Below are 18,616 nucleotides of genomic sequence, written 5' to 3' on the forward strand. Positions count from 1 at the left end.
TCTAAAAGTGCTCAGGTTTATAGCTGGAGATTAGCTTAGATATCTGAGTTGGTTAATATCATTTCAATTTAGAAAACAGTACCTGAAGAAAAAACTATGATTAACCCCCACCCCTATGCTACTGTGCACACGTGCAGCTAGGCAGGGAGGTATCAGGGCTGAGCCAGGCATTTTCACGCTCACTCTAAATCAGTCCCCACAACAGGACAGCAAAAGAAACATGAGCAAAGTCAACTTGGCAATATTTTTTATTTATTGAAAGTGAAAGACGTTCTTCTGAAATGTTACAGGACTTCAGAAAGACTGAGATATCAGCCTCTACCAAGAGACTCCATGAACAAGAGATCACGAAATAGAACTTACGGAAAACAAAGCGTGGATGCGTTCTTAGATGATGACTTTTATACGATCTATAATACAATTCTTAACTTTGTTATGGATATATATTTATTACATTATTTCTAAAGATGGTTTGAAAAAAAACACAGTGACAATCTTGGTACCACTTAAGTTAGACCCAAAGATAGAACAAATAAAGTCACAAAATACTCATCTAAAAAAATATACTGAACATATTCAATAGAAATCAGCATACATGACACATAATTCAAATTTGAACTTAAGATCATCAAATTATTGTCCAGGAAAATAATGTTGTTTAAAGACATTATATATAATATTTCCTTTGAGAGTTCTAGCTGCTTTACATATCCGGAAAATAAAATCTAAGACTCCTGAAATTTCAGAAATATTGCCTTCTACTTCTAAAACAAAAGCCTGGCACTCATTTGCATAAACCAATATTGAATTTCAGATAGCTGACGTCTTGGCTAGACACTAGTTTGAAAAGCTTATAAATGAGAAGTTCCGTGACAACGAGCAGGAGAACAATACACACATCTTCCCCTGGTGGAGCCGCAATCCAGTCTCTTCAGTTGGGCAGATCCACGTTCTGAAGGATGAGGGCCACTCGGCTGGGAATGTAAACCTACATCAAACAATAGAGTCGGTGAGACGGAAGAAAATACCGCATGAGCTGTCACTCAGTAAAATGCCCTCTCACACTTGCTTAGAATTACAGTTTTGTTTACAATTCTACGCACTCAGAGGAGACTCCATTTCACCTTTCCTTCCAACAGTTCTGGCATCGAAGTGATCTTCATTTAAAGCAGTCGCCACTAGAGGGCTCCATACGCTTTACAAACACCAGCATTCCCCAGAACCGAGGGACACACATGGCACTCGCGGCAGTTTACGCACCCCTGAGGTCGTAAGGAGGGCTGCCCTAACGGTCACAATGCGAGTCCATGCAGGTGATAAAAGTAACATACAAAACACTGTTAAACACAAGCCACTTACTTATCATCTTGTTACTTTCTCCTATCTTTTTAAGAACAAAAACTTAGAAGTAGCATAAGGGATCTTGTTTTTTAGGCCAATTTAAGACAATCAAAAATTTGCCACTGCGCTTAAGATACACATGACGCCTTCCTTTGATGCCCTGCAGAGTCCTGACGTGGCTGTTTTCGGCATAAGCACATCCGTCCCCCAGGCTCTCGTCCCTACTCACCAGCCCCGGACCCAGGGCCCTCTCAGTTCCTAAACACATCCCACTCTGCCTTTCCCTTCCGCTGGCTTCTTCCTCGTCTTTCATACCCCCGCTCCACGGAGAGGTCGTCCCTGGTAACACTAGATAGGATAATTTTCTATTTTGTTTTCTATCACAGCACTATTTTTGTTTCTTTCTGAATATAACACAATCTGTGATTTTTTTTTTAAGTTCGTGATCAATCCTCCCCACTCGACTCTGAGATGTGCCAGGGCAGAGGTCACATGGCTCACAGGCATCTGAGTAGGTGCCAAAGGACAAAGTAGCTGCCAAGGATGCTTGAGTGAAAAAATAATGACGGAAGGAATAAATAATAGTGAAATCATGCAGGGTGGATCCCGGTCGGGCGCATGCGGGAGTCTGTCTGACTGTCTCTCCCCGTTTCCAGCTTCAAAAAAAAGAAAAGGAAAAATAAATAATAGTGAAATCAATAGGTGCACTGAATGAGACTCGCGTGTGTCTCATGCATCTCAGCTCCGCAAATGAACACAATGTTTTCCCCTTGAGGTTTCTGTGTGGAAGAACTCTTATCACTCTTAAGAAATCAAATAAACCAATACAGTCAGTTAGTTTTGATAATTAAAGATGAAAGCAGTTTTAAAATGATAGTATTTTGAGAAACTTATAATATAAGTTAATAACTGGAGAATAGTTTTCCTCATATTCAATTAAAAACAAGATGATTAAAGGAAATGATCATCATCATCTGAGAAAAAGTTTCCCAAGTGTGAACAATCACTGCGGAACTCCGTGTCTCCCAGTCTGATTTGCAAGCCGGTGTTTAAAAAGGAACACACTGCAGCGTTGCGGCTGTTCAGTAAGGAGAAACCACATTCCAGGGACACAATCTGCCCCCTCTACTTTGCACACAATGCTTAACGTCATTAGCTTTTAAACCACATCACCGTTTAATTACTAATGCAATTCTTTCCATTCAATATAATTTTTAAGATTATATTTTTATTCATTTTAGAGCAAGGACAGAGAGAGAGAGAGAGAGAGACAGAGAGACAGAGAGAGAAAGAGAGAGAGAGAAGAGGGGAGCAGGAATCATCAACTCATAGTAGTTGCTCCCTGTTTCTGCCTTGAGCAGGCAAGCCTGGGGTTTGAACCGGCGACCTCAGCACTCCAGGTTGATGCTTTATTTATTTATTGTCAGGCACAATATTTTTTCTTCGTGACAAAAGGAAGGTGAAGATACCCATGAGCAAAAGAGGAGTGCTACCAATGATCCAGACAATAACAAATTTACATAACCAAACTACAGATTAAAGCAACAGAGAGGAGAGTAAAGGAGGAGAAATGAAAGAAACCATCAGTCAGATTTTCAACCAATTCCCTCCCAAGTCTTACATTAACAGGCATGAATCAAAGAACAGCGTCCTGCCTTCCAAAGGAGTTCGCCGTGGACTCACCCAGTTCTATGTTTCGTCTGGTGAATCAGAAATACTAGGATTGGCTAATTAGTGGGACAGCAGGTTATAATCAGAATGGTTCTGAATGGTTTTGTTACAAGCTGAAACTCGTAGGCCAATCTGTATTTCTCAATAGCATCTGAACTAGACAGAAGAATTTCAGTTCCCTTTACATTAAAAACATTTCTCCGGTATTATATGGTCCCCTGTACAGAGAAAGGGATGCTGATCAGCACACGTCTCCTAAGAAGGATGCAATGGAACATACAAGTCAGGCCGAGGACCAGTGATGACAGGTCCCTGCTCCGTGTGGCAGCAAGCGAGCAGGACTCGTCCTGTCGATCTCCGACTGGACCTCTGCTGTTTTGGTATCTGTTTGATTCATAACCTCATACTGATTTCTTTAATAATATTAAATGACAACTATCAACTGATAATTTAGAAACAGTCGTGCTCTGTGATCTATGGTATTTTAGCTGATCCAAACTTACAAGTGAAACAAAGGGAAGACCTAAGAAATTCAAGGTTTGCAACATACGCATGGAGCTCTTCCTGTTTCAGCTTTTAATGGTTTAAACCAGTGGTGGTCAGCCTGGTCCCTCCCGCCCACTAGGGGGCGCTCCAGTTTTCATGGTGGGCGGTAATGGAGCAACCAAAGCATAAATAAAAAGATAGATTTAACTATAGTAAGTTGTTTTATAAAGATTTATTCTGCCAAACGTAGTGAAAGTCCGACATAAAGTACTTGGTAAGCAATTATTATTACATGCTTTAACTTGTTGTAACTGTGCTTTATAAATTTTATAAAGTAAAGTTACTTCCCTACTTTATAAATCACCATTACTGTGGAACCGGTGGGCGGTTAAAAAATTTTACTAACAGAGATACAAAAGTGGCGGTAGGTATAAAAAGGTTGACTACCCCTGCTTTAAACAAACGCTTCAAGGACTGTTACAGAAACATAATATTACATTAATTAAATATATAGAAATATAGAAAAATATAGAAGATATACAGAAATAAATTAGGATATAATACTAAAAGCCATTAAAACAAGTGAATAAGGATACTATGCCCTCTAGGTTGGAATTCATCTAGTGTGTACAGATATGACAGGCAGACTATGTCTTTAGCGCAGGGCCCAGTTAGTGTGTGTGTGTGTGTGTGTGAAGTTATATACAGATAAAAAGTGGCTTGAGATGACATTTCTGTAGATTAACATAAACAAGGGCTCCCTGCTAGGGACTCCCAAAGAGGCTTGAGGTGATAATCCTGTAGATTAACACCTGTTAGAAAGCGTACGCCAGAGAAAGGTACTGAGGCCGAGGGGCCCCAGCTGCAGTCCCTCATCCAGACTCCAACACTGAACGTGGACTGTCTCCATGCTGCTCTGACCAAGGACAGCCGAGAGGAGCACGCCTACGGGGCCCCGGGAAGCTGTGTCCAAGCACGCCCTGGGCTCTGTGAGTCATCAACTGCCTGTGTGATTCTCGCAGCTAACTTGTGTGTGGTCATGTCTGTCCTCCCGTGGCAGTCATAAGTAAGTTGCAAATTAAACGGTCTCAGCACCGATAAGTAGAATCCTCATAGCCGCCTCAAGAGCAGTCCCGGAGACGCCGTCAGCCCTGCCATTCAGCAGGCGTGTCCCAGTGCATGGGGAAGTCGACTCGGGGATGCCTGTTCGCCGTAGAGCTCGGGCTCTCCCGGGACAGACTCTCACTAAATGATGCCGGTCATTTCATGTAAGGAGCTTTCTGTTGCTCTAGAACCCTTAGAACCCTTGCAGTATGAGCAACATGGAAGAATTTCCCCAAGCAACTGATTTTTCTTGACTGTGGTTATAGAAGGAATTTTGAGATTTCTTTATTAAGGTTCTGAGTATGTAAATCAGTTGTCTTAGGGGTTAGGAAACGATGACCAAGTATACTGAAGGAGTTAAGATAATCAGAGCTGATCCCTATGATGCAACAACTATAGACAATAACAATTTGGGAGCTCTGTAATTTTGTTCTAAGTATTGGCACTGTAACTCTCATTTTATAATTTTAATTCTAAAAATAGTTTTGATTCATATATCAATAGAAAAAATGAGCACAACTTAAGATTTAAATATACACGCTTAAGTATAATAAAATATAAAATATTTATATTTAAGTACATATATGTAGAAACCACTTAGTATGCACATTACAGATACTATATGCTGATAAGCAAGTCTGCTATGCCCGTTGATTGGCCACTAAGCCCTAAACATTTTGTAGCTAGAATCACATTAAGAACATAAGAGACAATGTAATATATGACCAAGAATTTAATTTTTTCCAGCTATATTTATAATGCACTCTTCAAAAGAAATCAGAATGTCACAGTATAATCCAATTTATTTATTGAGAGTTAAAATGCATACTAATCTACCCAGTTATTTTTGACTACCTTAGTGACTCAGTCATTGTGCCAATCATTACTATGGCTAAAAAAAACAAAACAAAAACCAACCTGGTCACATAATATTCTACTGTACTATGTCATCAGGAAAAGTACTATCTTCTAGGATCATAATTAAGTTGCAAAACTTACACAATTTTTGAAAACCGGTATGACAAAGTTGAAAACAATATTTAAAAATCATTTTAAGTAAAAATACCATAAAGGCTAATTTAAAATTTTTCTTAGAATTTAAAATTTATCAATAGCATATCATTAAAGAATGAGAACATCATTCAATGAAAAGGTCATCAGATCATTAACAGTCTATATTTATATATTTGTTATAAGAAAATTACAGGCCCTGGCTGGCTTAGTGGTACAGCATCAGCCTGGTGTGTGGAAGTCCCAGGTTTGATTCCTAGCCAGGGCACACTGGAGAAGCAACCATCTGCTTCTCCACCTCTCCCCCTCCCCTTATCTCTCTCTCTCTCTCTCCTCCTCCTGCAGCTATGGCTCAAGGTTCAAGCAAAGTTGGCCCTGGGTGCTGAGGATGGTTCCATGGCCTTGCCTCAGGTGCTAAAATAGTTCGGTTGTTGAGCAACAGAGCAGCAGCCCAGAAGGGCAGAGCATCACCTGGTAGGGACCTTGCCTGGTGAATCCTAATTGGGCACATGTGCGAGTCTGTCTCTGCTTCTCTGCCTCTCACTTTATTACAAAAAAGTAAGAAAAAAGAAAATTACAAATTATTTTGAAAAATACAGTGATACATGAAAGAATTTTAATTTTTATGAGTATGCTTTAGTTAATAAAACATGCTCTAAGAAAAAAGTCTTACATTAATTGATTACTTTGTATTAGGGTTAACATAAAAGTGATGCAATAACTATTTCTATACAGAAATATAGTATTGTATCTAAGTTAGAAATATTAAAAAGAGTAAACATAAAGAAGTTGATACTTTTTTGTCTGGGAAAAAAAAGAACTAAACATTTTCTTTTTTTTTTTGTATTTTTCTAAAGCTGGAAATGGGGAGAGACAGTCAGACAGACTCCCGCATGCGCCCGACCGGGATCCACCCGGCACGCCCACCAGGGGCGACGCTCTGCCCACCAGGGGGCGATGCTCTGCCCCTCTGGGGCGCTGCGACCAGAGCCACTCTAGCGCCTGGGGCAGAGGCCAAGGAGCCATCCCCAGCGCCCGGGCCACCCCGCTCCAATGGAGCCTTGGCTGCGGGAGGGGAAGAGAGAGACAGAGAAGAAGGAGGGGGGGTGGAGAAGCAAATGGGCACTTCTCCTATGTGCCCTGGCCGGGAATCGAACCCGGGTCCCCCACATGCCAGGCCGACGCTCTACCGCAGAGCCAACCGGCGAGGGCCAAGAACTAAACATTTTCATAATTTGTGACAGAGTAAAAAGACATTTCCCACCTGCTAAGTTATATTTTCAATACTGATAGTCAAGGGACAATAAAAATATACATCTATGCCAAACCTCATCTTTAAACCAAGAGTCTACTTTTAAACCCTCAAATGGAGAATGCGAAAACAGTAGTCCTCCCTTATTCATGGTTTGATTTTCCACAGTTTCAGTTACCAGCAGTCAACCGTGGTCCGAAAGTATTAAACGGGAAATTGCAGAAATAAACAATGCACGAGTTTTACACTGCAGGCCATTCTGAACAGATGATGGAATCTCCCACCATCCCTCTTCATCTTGCCCCGATTGAACCAGCCCTTTCCAGTGCTCCCATGCTGTACCCCAGCCCGGCAGTCATGGAGCTGTCTTGTTATTGTGTGACTGTCGCAGCATCACAGGGCTTGTGTTTAAGTACCCCTCATTTCACTGATAATGGCCCTTAAGTGCAAGAGTGGAGATGCTGGTAATTAGGAGAGGTCAACGAGAAGCAGTCAAGTGCTTCCTTTGAGTGAAAAGGTGAGTACACTACAATAAGATATTTGAGAGAGAGAGAGAGACCATAGTGACATAACTTATTAGAGTATGTTGTTATAACTATTCTATTTAATGAGAAATAATTGTTGTTAGTCTTCCTGAGCCTAAAATTTATAAATTAAACTTTATCTTAGCTACGTATGGACAGGAGAAAATAGAACGTCGTCTTTGGAACTCTCTGTGGTTTCAGGCATCCACTAGGGGCCGTGGAATGAATCACCTGTAATTAAGGGGAGACGACTGTATACAGTTCTAGAGCCCACCCTGCAAAATAATACATGCTAAAACTATTGCTTTCTTCACTTTTCACCATTGAGGCTCTTTGAGTTACTATAAATAATACATGCTAAAACTATTGCTTTCTTCACTTTTCACCACTGAGGCTCTTTGAGTTACTATCAAAGAATCAAATTCACTTCATTTCATGTTCAATAATCTCTGTTGTTCCATTTGTGCCATGAAATTGGAATCCATGAACCAGGGAAGAGAACACGGTCCTGCCCCTCCTCCTGGCCTCCAGCGCACTGATTAATATGTAGGTGAACATGTAAGTTCCTATATCAAGAACCAAAATAAAAAGAAATAATTATGCTAAGATGGTCTTTCTAATAATGGCCAGCAAAGCAAAATGGAGATGTCCTGCCCTATTGCTCTTGGCATTTGTGGGCTCCTCTGACCTCAGCACACACACTTCTCCACAGGACACACGCAGATCTCCCCTGGCTTCAGTCTCAACCGCTGGAGCAGCACATACAGACAACGCGGGAGCAGCACATACAGACAACGCGGGAGCGGCACACGCAGACAACGCGGGAGCGGCACACGCAGACAACCCTGCAGCGGCACACACGGACAACGCAGCGGCGGCACACGCGGACAACAGGGGGGCAGCACACGCAGACAACGCGGCAGCGGCACTGCTCATGCCACGCAGACAACGCGGGGGCGGCACACGCAGACAATGCTGCAGCGGAACTGCTCATGCCACGCAGACAACGCGGGGGCGGCACTGCTCATGCCACGCAGACAACGCGGGGGCGGCACACGCAGACAACAGGGGGGCAGCACACACAGACAACGCGGCAGCGGCACTGCTCATGCCACGCAGACAACGCGGGGGCGGCACACGCAGACAGCGGGGGAGCAGCACACACAGACAATGCTGCAGCGGAACTGCTCATGCCGCTTGGATGGCTGTTGGAAGTTTCTTTCGAGCTCTGTTGTTATCTTTGAAAACAGATTTGACACTCATTGGGCAGATCCCTTGAATTACTGAGCTCACAAATTAAGCTTTCGTGCAGAGGTCAGGAACCTATGCCTTGTGAGCCAGATGTGGCTCTTTTGATGGCTGCATCTGGCTTGCAGACAAATCTTTAATAAAAAAAATAGTAACGTTAAAAATATAAAACATTCTCATGTATTACAATCCATTCATTTCCTACCGCTCATGTTCATGGTTTCGGGTGGCTGGAGCCAATCACAGCTGTCCTCCGGGACAGCACCAAATTTTTATTGGATAATGCGTAATGTATACGGGTCATTGTATGGCTCTCATGGAATTACATTTTAAAATATGTGGCGTTCATGGCTCTCTCAGCCAAGAAGGTTCCCGACCCCTGCTTCAGCCAATACTGTGTACTAGTAGTTATAATAGACATAACTTTCATGAAAAAGTGGACAGTTAAATTTTTGTTGCCCTTCCCCGCTATCATTCTAGGCATGTATTCTAGGCATGTGGGAGGCAGAAGTGATCCCTCACTGGTGATGAAATGAGACATGCATACTACGCTTCAGGTCATATTCAAGAAACTTGATGATCGGATCCCAACACATACAAGATAATTTAATAGAGTTCCGTTTGGATGAGGCGTTCTTACACCAGGTATGTTCTTTAATGCACTGTCTGTTTTCTGGGGCTCTTTGGAGGATAAATCTAGCAAGAAGGAATCTGTTTTATTGGATGTTCTCTGGTCTCTTTGGGCTCCCTTATCCTTACATGAAAACCAGTAGTCACTTCACCCAGAGCTTAAAGACTTATGTGAGTCATCCCGAAGCACCTGTATGTAGTTGCTGAGAACAAGACGCTGCCGCTGTTGGGAAGACACAGCAAACCTCTCCCTTTCTGGCCGCGTCGGGTCAGAGTCCCAGGACGGGCAGCGGGTAAGCTGTGTTTTATTTCTCACGTGCTTGCAATGTCGTATTTCTGCACCTGTTACCGAGGCAGTGTGTATTCTCCATTCTACCTGCTAATTTAAAATCGCACATTTCACACTTGCAAGATCAATGCAATTAGTGCTTGAAAAGTAATCTGGCTGTGCCCGCCACTGGTTAGCTGGCTTGTTTTAATTATGACGGAATGTCTTTGCTCTTACAAAAATGAAAGCATGCCAAGATAGTTTGTGCTCACCCCCACAGGTCATGAGCCCTCACTTGAGATTATAATTTCCCCAAAGTTGAGAGGTCTTTTTAATTGCCTGTCTGCAAGGCACCTAGTTATCTTGACATGTTTAAAATACATAAAAAATAATGGAATAACCATAATAACTTTAAAATACATGTGCAATAGCATTTTGCAGTTTCCAAAAAGATTGGCCAGACTAATGAATTTATGCCTCTTAAGACTCTCGTTAAGGGAGGATACTATCACTAATGACACTCATTTTACAGATGAAGGAAACTGAGGCAGAAATAGGTTAAAATACTCAAGCTCTCATAACTAGTGGCAGCCTGGGGGCTTCATCCTATGCTCTCTACCATGACATTCTCTGGTGTTTCATTCATAGAAGAATTTAATGATATAAAATGTTGCTGTCTGAGTCTTTCCCCCTTTCGTCCGGTTTAATTGGTTCGAGCTCAGTTTTATCACAGTCAGCTGCTGCTTCCCCGGGACTCCTCTTTACAAGCTGGCCCATCTTCCCTCACCCTTCCAGGGTCGCTCACTCTGAGTATTTCGGAGCTTTAGATCATTTTCATATTCCTTTCAGAAACGATTTTTGTTAATCTCTGTCTACATGGCAAAACCAAACGTTCTGACACACTGCAGTAATCACTCCTTGAAGAAAGAATCTGGCAGCACCTGTGAGCCTTCCCTCTGAAAAATGCGCAGGTATCTACGTTTATATCTAACACTAAGTCACTATCACCACCACCACCCCCCACATGCGCACACGTACACTTCAGGTGACACCTATGTCTCCTGTGGCCACTGCACTTTTTTCAGAGTTTATAATGAACAACTTAGTCTTGCTCTTTCCATTACTGCTCACAAAAATTAAGGGATCGGGGAAGGTGCAGATACTCCAGTACTCTTAGCCTTCTGTACAGCGCATTTTCACCAATGAAGTAAAAGTTGGTTTGGCATCTCATTTGCATAATCCAACAACTTTCTCTGACTTGTCGTTTGCTTTTCTGATGTTCTTGTTTAATAATAATTAAAAAATTAAATACTTCTATTTTTCTATTGCTTCATACCATTTTGAAATATCCCCTAAATTTTGAGAACAGTATTTTTATGCTTCTGTGTTTGGAAAATTAATTGTCGATATTATAGTGATTTACCAAGTGACACGTAGGCAGTACTTTAAGAGGTGGGACTACATGGAAAAATGAGGAAGCTAGGATCCCACCCAGATCCCCTTGATGAGTTACCCCTAAACCTTTTTAATAAATGAAAGAATTTAACATCTATAATTAGGCTACCTAACCACTTGTGAGATACATCCTGGCCGTATAAAAATAAAGCAAATCTTACTCCAGGACCACCCACGGTGGAAAAACAACAATAACAAAAAACAAGACCTGAGACAAAGAATGGAAGAGAGGAAGAAAAGAGAGAGATAGAGATGCAGGAATATGATTAGTCTGGGAAGAAAAAAATATACAGGCTGTCGATGTAGACTTGAGTTTATTATCAGGCTATAAAGTTAAAGAAGAACTCTTTCAAACCTGGAGTTCCCAAATTCTACATTTTATAAAGAACTTAAACTTAGTACATTAAAGCAATAATCTTTCATTTGTGTTAATAAAACAACATATTAGTTATATAATTTAATGCTTTCCTCGGTAATATGAAGAAACCAGAGAATTTTATAACTGGAACGAATTCAGTCTTTAATTGACTGACTACATGAAAAAAAAAAAAAGAGATAAGTTTTCCTTGATTCTTTTAAGGTGTTTAAGACTAAACTTCGTTAGGCAATCAATAGTGTAGAAATCTGCGTAATGTTAAATATTATAGAGAAAGCAGGTACAAAAAGTACATATACTGTGGCATTAATAATAGAAATAATCAGAATAGAAGGAAATGCTTAAATATGCCTTCCTCTTACTTTTTGAGAAACAATTTTTAATCCTATTTAATTCAAATCCCCCCAATCGTCCATCAAATGTCCTTCACCGTTCAGTTTTCCAAACCCAGTTCCGCCGAGGACTCTACATCGGTGTCGGGTTCTTTAACACACTCATCCTTTCCCATTCGTCCCCCCCTCCCCATTTCTGCACATTGCTTTCTTTTGAAAAGTTATTTCTTTTGACAGAAATGTCATGATAAAAATAAAGGATTAAATTTACATGCAATAAAGATGTCTTAAAAAATCCTTACTTACCAAGAGTGAATTGGAACGCCCATTATGTCCAAAAGCCTCAGAAAAGAAATCGGTATTGTGGTCCAACCTCTGGTGTCCTCCGTATTCCGCTGCGTCTGAATCTAGCACAATCTTGTACGTACGGTTCTTAAGGAATCAGACGGGTTCAGGGTTGAATGAGACATTATAAAATATGTCCTCGGACAGCAGTTTAAAAGGTGAGTATTCTGAACACTGGGAAATCATAATCTGTACTAAAGACTCATTCTTGAAGGATTCCGGAGACTTTCATGTTTGAATGGGGCGCTACAGGTGTCAAGTGCAAACCCTGAGAAGATCCTTGTTATCCTATCCCAGCTCATCGGATCCTCCAGTCTGGGATGGAATGTACCTCTTCACGGAGAAGCTACACCTCTCGTAACGCAACCCACTTCCTTTGTTAGAAATTTCCACCATAAACAGCAATTTGCCTGGCTTGGAATTATTTCTATCCAGAAAAATCCATAAAGAGTAAGTTCAAAATACAGTAACCATTCGTATCTCCATGTGTCCTCTCTCTATATATTGGAAACTACGTATTTTAAAGAATCTCAGAAGCTTTGATCATTCCTCACTTGGTAAAGCTTTTTACTTCTTCCCCATCTCTGACTCATTCACTCCAGTCTTCCAGATCCTGGTTATTAAAGGGAGGAACACAGAAGCAAACCAAGTGTCCACATGTGGTCTGAGCAGTGCCGACCAAGCAGGCTTAGAGCTCACAGTGGTTACGGGCTGCCTGCGGCTGGCTGTTAACACACAAGGTCATGGAAACAGACTGGCCATCGTGCACAGGAGGACTCATGTTGCCGTCCTGCTACAATTTAACATCTGATTCTTCGCTGAGTTATTGGACATGTTAGCATTATCCTGTTTACAGTAAAATAGAAGCAATAGTTATTATGTACAAATTTATTATGCTCATCATATCTAGAAATGACAGTTTGATACAAACTCCACAAGAAAAATTACATCTGTACTTAGAAATCTTCACTTTCTTTTTGTTGTTGTTTAATTTATTGGTTCATAAGATTCTATAAATTTCAAGCATACAATTCTATAATGCATTATCTGTATTGTGTTTTCACTACCCCAAGTCTCCTTCCTTCACCATTTATTCCCCATCTACTCTTCTTCTCACCCCTTTCCCTCTGACAATCACCAGACTGATTTCCATGTTTATGAACCTTTGTTTTGTTTTATTGTCTTTGCTTAATCTCTTTACCTTTTTTAACCAGCCCCTCCCCTCCTCTCCCCTCTGACAGCTGTGAGTCTGTTCTCTGTATCTCTGAGTCTGTCTCTATTTTGTCTGTTGGTTTATTTTGTTTATTAGATTCCCCATACAAATGAAATCATACGATATTTGTCTTTCTCTGACTGGCTTATTTCACTTAGCATAATACTCTCCAGATCCATCCCTCTGAGAAACCTTACATTTCTTTAGCCTAAGGAGGACAAAAGATAGGTTTAAGCCTTTGCATTCTCCTTTTCTGGCATATCAATCCTTAATCTCAGAAGCCTCTGCACATTGTTACATAACAACAATTATCACATTAAAAGTACGTGTAGGTCACAAACAAGGACCCTCATTTCCATGCCTAGGGAGCCTCCCTGGGTAGAAGATTTACATGGACTCAGGGAAACTTGCTGGGCACGGTGGCTCCCTTCTGTCAGTCCAGGTCAGCCAACTCAGACTCGACTTCCAACTGACACGCAACATATGAGTGTGTTTAAAGGAGAATGAGACACACACACAGATTGAGAGTCAACAAGTGACTCCTGGGCACAGGCACATTCTAAAGTCACTAAAGACAGCGAGAAATAATTTGAACACACCAAATTATAGAATGGTGAGATATGGAGAGTGAAAATGAAGCACTGTGGAATGAAAGGAATTGCTTAAACAAAAGTTTTGCTTTTGTTCTTCGCCCTAGGTAATTAAATACTTGTTCAAATCATTGAAAAGCAAAAGGAAAACCACTACTGGTTACCAATATAGATTATCGGCAGCAGGGTATCAGAAAGCAAGGGTGTTACCCGAAAGCAGTGGGTCCCAGTCGGCGGGGTGCTTAGATGCTGGTGGCCGTGTTACCACAGGGGCCTCACCAAACACGGGAATATGTCATTAGGAGGGATGGGGGATCGACACGAGCATCAGGCATTGTCTAAAGACTAAATTATGTTAATACATGCAGTTGACACTGTACTTAAAATAACGTGACCGTTTTTATTAATAAAATGTGATTCATTTAAAAAGTCACAGAACTCATAGTAAGTATTATATTTGCATATATATGATAGTTTCTCAATCAAGGATTGAGAAATGATTCTTTCAGAACAATTGTTCTGTAAGAATCCATTTCTTTTCGACAATGAAAGAGATCATCATATTTAAAATAGTTAAAATCTATTAACTTACTATATATAATCTGTAACATAAAGGAAAAGCCTACAAAACTCATAATGAATGTTTCTAAACATCAGTTTAGACCTCTTTCTCTGATCTATAATTTAAAGAAAGAACTCTGCTGGGGCCACTTTTAGAATAACCCAGTCCTCTCTCTCTGTTACCTAGGGAACACAGTAATTTCTTTAGGAAATGAAACCTTTAAACTCCAGAAAAGTCCCCAAATTTAAAAGACTGATTAAAAGGAAAGATTGTGAGAGAACTTCATAGTTATAAATTACTACGACATATTATTCCATTATCAGAAAAACCCCACCGTTTAGGAACATGACTTCAAACAAAAGCTTTTTAAGGAGGTTATTTGAGCAACTGAATTTTTTTCCCTTTTCTCTCACTTAGGCAGGCCCTTGTTCCCTCTTAATAATATGTGTGCCTGCATGTGTATGTGTGTGTGCATGCAGACACACACACACACACACACACACACACACACACACACACACACACACACACATACACAGAGGACACAGGACCCACACAGCTCCCAAACCCCTTAAAACCTGTCTTCTGCTAAAAACCATCTCTCTGAAAACATACCTTGACGCTAATTTACACTTGTTTAAACCAGCTCCTTTATCTGGTTTCCAGCGGCCGAGCAGGTGCACTACGTTTAGCAGGACACCTTCACCTCCATCCGCCTTGGTTCATAGCTGCCTCCCGACACCTAGCGGAGAGCCTTCTCATGTAAGTTCTGACTCCGTGTTTGAAACTGGTATTCAAGATGACAGTTCTGATTCACCAAGACAGCTCAAATCACGCAGCTTTTAAATGCTAAAGAAGAATAAACTGTCTTTACTCCCCCTTTCACTTCCTAAATTAAACAATGTATATGAAAGCACTGTGCATGATAAAAAAGGGGGGGGACTTAGATACACTCTAAGTGTATCTGCACTATGGCCTTAGTTTACACTCAATGTACAACCCACGAGGAAAGATCAGACATGCACACGAATGTCTATAAATAAAGCAGAGGATGATATTCAGTGACAGGCAGAGCCAAGTGGAAATACGGGGTTGACGGTCTGTATATTAAAGCTTTGAAGGTTAGGTTAGGCAGTTAAGAGTCATTGTGGTAATTTAAGTATGAGGACGTTGAAGATTTGTGAGAAAGGCTATGCCAATCAAGAAAATTAACCTACAGGTCAGGGGTAGACTAGAATAGACAAGGGAAATAGTCAGAAAACCGCTCACGAGCTAACAGTACAGTCAATGGATAGTAACACGGCAAAACTTGGCAAGTGCAGACAGAGAGACTTTGCATGTACAACTGACTATGTGCAGATGGCAAGGTAACTGATGTTTAGTTTGGGAGACAAAGTGGAAGATGGGACTTTCTGTGCCCAAAGATATACAAGCAGTTTCGCGGCAGAGCTGAAATGAGCACACAAGTCAAATGAGGACCTAATTACCCTACTCTCTACAGGGGGGCACTTATTTCATGACTAATCAGGCAAAGTGTTTTCCTATGAAGTTTCTTGTTTAATTCTAGAGTTGAGATCTAAGAATGAAGTGGCCAGAAAGAACATGGCATGAGAATAATAAGAAGAAAAGCAGATAAAATGCTATTCATCTAAATGGTATTGTAATACAATTTAAAAGCCTGACATTAAAGAACTGATTTCATTACATTCCTTAAGGAGTCTGAATAACTATAAAGTTTACTGCATTTACTCCAGATCCATTTCTGGATCTTTTGATCATTTTATTGGTGCATACAAGATGTGGAACCCAAACTTTACCTTGCTCACTTTGGGAAAATATAGTAGAAAAAGAATAGAATGATTGAATTATTTTATGTAGATTTTTTTTTATAAAGAGATCTAATAGGTCCCTATCCATTTGAATGTCATTTTAAAATATTATGATTTGTTCTTATTTTAAATTCAAGAGCCTCCTAAGTATTTGATGTATCTATCAACAGGTTGAAGTAGGTAAGAAGTTTTAAGCATCATTTTATAATCTATGTTCTTAAAATTGAACCAAGTAAGAGCCATGTTCTGAAGACCTGTATTAATAAGATTAAAGAACAGTGAAGGCATGAAGACTCTTAAATTCAATGGCTCTTCAAATACTTCAAAAGCTACTGTGTTTGCTCAGCCACTTTATAAAGTGTCTCTTCAAAGTATAAGGATTTGATGTGAGAAGTACTATCATTTATATCATTCTGCACTAAACTCACTTCACTCCCAATGATGAAGCTAAGAAAATTTATTATAAGGTACAATCTCAGAGATTTCAAACTAAGTTACAATGAAAGGGGTTCTCCAGTGACTAAGATGACCATAAGGATGGCAAAACTGGTAAATTACCATGTATCTTTAGATGTAAAATATCACTAATTTTTTCTTTTCTTTCTTTTTTTTTTCTTTTTTAGGTGACAGGAGAGGAGATGGTGAGGCAGACTATTGCATGCACCCTGACTGGGATCCACCTGGCAACCCATCTGGGGTGGATGCTTGAGTACTGAGCTATTTTTAGCACCTGAGGCTGATGATCAGACCAACAAGCTATCCTCAATGCCCTGGGCCATGCTCAAACCAATTGAGCCAGGGGCTGAGGGAAGGGAAGAGGCAGAGAAGGGGGAAGGAGAGAGGGAGAGAAGCAGATGGCTGCTTCTCCTTTTGCCCTGGCCAGGAATTAAACACAGACATCCGTTCACTGGGCTAACACTCTATCCACTGAGCCATCAGCCAGGGCCCAGATATCACTGATCTTAAGGTGAATTATACATATACTAATAAAATCACTCTCATGGCAATCATTTCAAGATAAATCCTAATTCAAGACATGTTAAAATGTGGTTTTAAAAAATGTACATTTGAGAATCTATGAATACAAAACTGGTGAATACAAAACAAAATATTTACCTTGCTCAATTTGGGAAAATACAGCAGAAAAAAATGATGGAATTCTGTTATGGAAATTTTTTTTTTCCAAAAGGAGACCAAATAGGTCTATCCATTTGGATTGAAAATTATTTAAATATTTAGAAACAAACAAAAAACAAGGTCACATACAGAGAACAAACTGGTGGTCGTCAGAGGTGGGAGTGAGGGTGCGCTGAATGGGTAAAGGAGGTCCAAAGGTTATATATATGAAATCCATGTGTTATTTACAGATCCGAGTCTTTCATCATCCCACCCGTATTGCTATGATTGCAGTAACTTCTGGGAGCTGAAAAACTGCAGCAGAGAGAGCCTATATCAAACGCAGGGAACACTCGATAGGAAATTCTAAGGAACTGCGAACAAACATCTGGTAGAGTAAGCAGTGGTACTGAAAAGCAAGGAGCATTTTATGTTTGCAAGCAGTCTAAAAATAACTACAAGGGCTTGCCACAATGTTCTAATATAAGCCTTCTCTATTGATGTTTCATAAGTTGAATTTTATCTATTGCCATCTATAATCCACAAAAACCTAGGTTGTTCCTGCATTTGTCCCTTTATTCTATAAGTCTAGCTAAATTATGTCTAGTTTATTATTCTAAACCACAAAAAAGGATATAACTTATAAGTTAATTGCTCTACCTGGTCTATATCCAAATACAGGAGTCTTGTGATATGTAGCTCTATATTTTATAAATGTATACCTGTGATTGTATGAGGTAGGGGGGTGTGTGCGTGTGTGTGTGTGTGTGTGTGTGTGTGTGTGTGTGTGTGTGTGTTTTAGGCATTTCCATCATTTTGTGATCTAGAATATATGATAAAAACTCATCACTATAAATAAGTACTGACATTTCATTTTAATTATTTTTTTCAAAACTATTTTTATGGCCATGTGGCAGTTATTACTGTGGTACTTTAAAGACAAACATCCATTTAACTTCTTTTCTCTCCTTAATTTTAGTTTAAAAAATGCCCCAATATTATAATATTTTAAAAATAAAATAAAAACAAACAATAATATAAAAAAACAGAATTTCATATTACATGTGGTCAAACTATATTTTAACATCAAACGAATGCCAAATGGAATCTCTCTTTAAGGGCAATATGTTGTTCTGTTTTTGCTTCTGTTTACCCTTTTTAGCTCATATTATCAATTTGGCATCCACGAGAAAAGCAGCATCTTCCTGGGTGAGCTACGTATGCACTCAAGTTTGTGAAGATTGCTTCACTGAGAGTGTAAAC

General features: G+C 40.1%; 1 protein-coding gene across 1 annotated transcript in view; it reads right to left on the minus strand.

Moving 5' to 3' along the window:
- Positions 1-230: 230 nt before the first annotated feature.
- GBE1 (1,4-alpha-glucan branching enzyme 1) overlaps positions 231-18,616 on the minus strand; it is a 304,174-nt gene continuing 285,788 nt past the window's right edge. The window contains exons 15-16 of the mRNA XM_066347125.1: positions 12,005-12,122; positions 231-988 (exon numbers count right to left, since the gene is read on the minus strand). Coding sequence (XP_066203222.1) covers positions 932-988; positions 12,005-12,122 — 175 coding nt within the window. The 3' untranslated portion in view covers positions 231-931. The remainder of the gene's footprint in view (positions 989-12,004; positions 12,123-18,616) is intronic.

This window comes from Saccopteryx leptura, chromosome 8, assembly GCF_036850995.1.
Source record: "Saccopteryx leptura isolate mSacLep1 chromosome 8, mSacLep1_pri_phased_curated, whole genome shotgun sequence".
Classification (NCBI taxonomy): domain Eukaryota; kingdom Metazoa; phylum Chordata; class Mammalia; order Chiroptera; family Emballonuridae; genus Saccopteryx; species Saccopteryx leptura.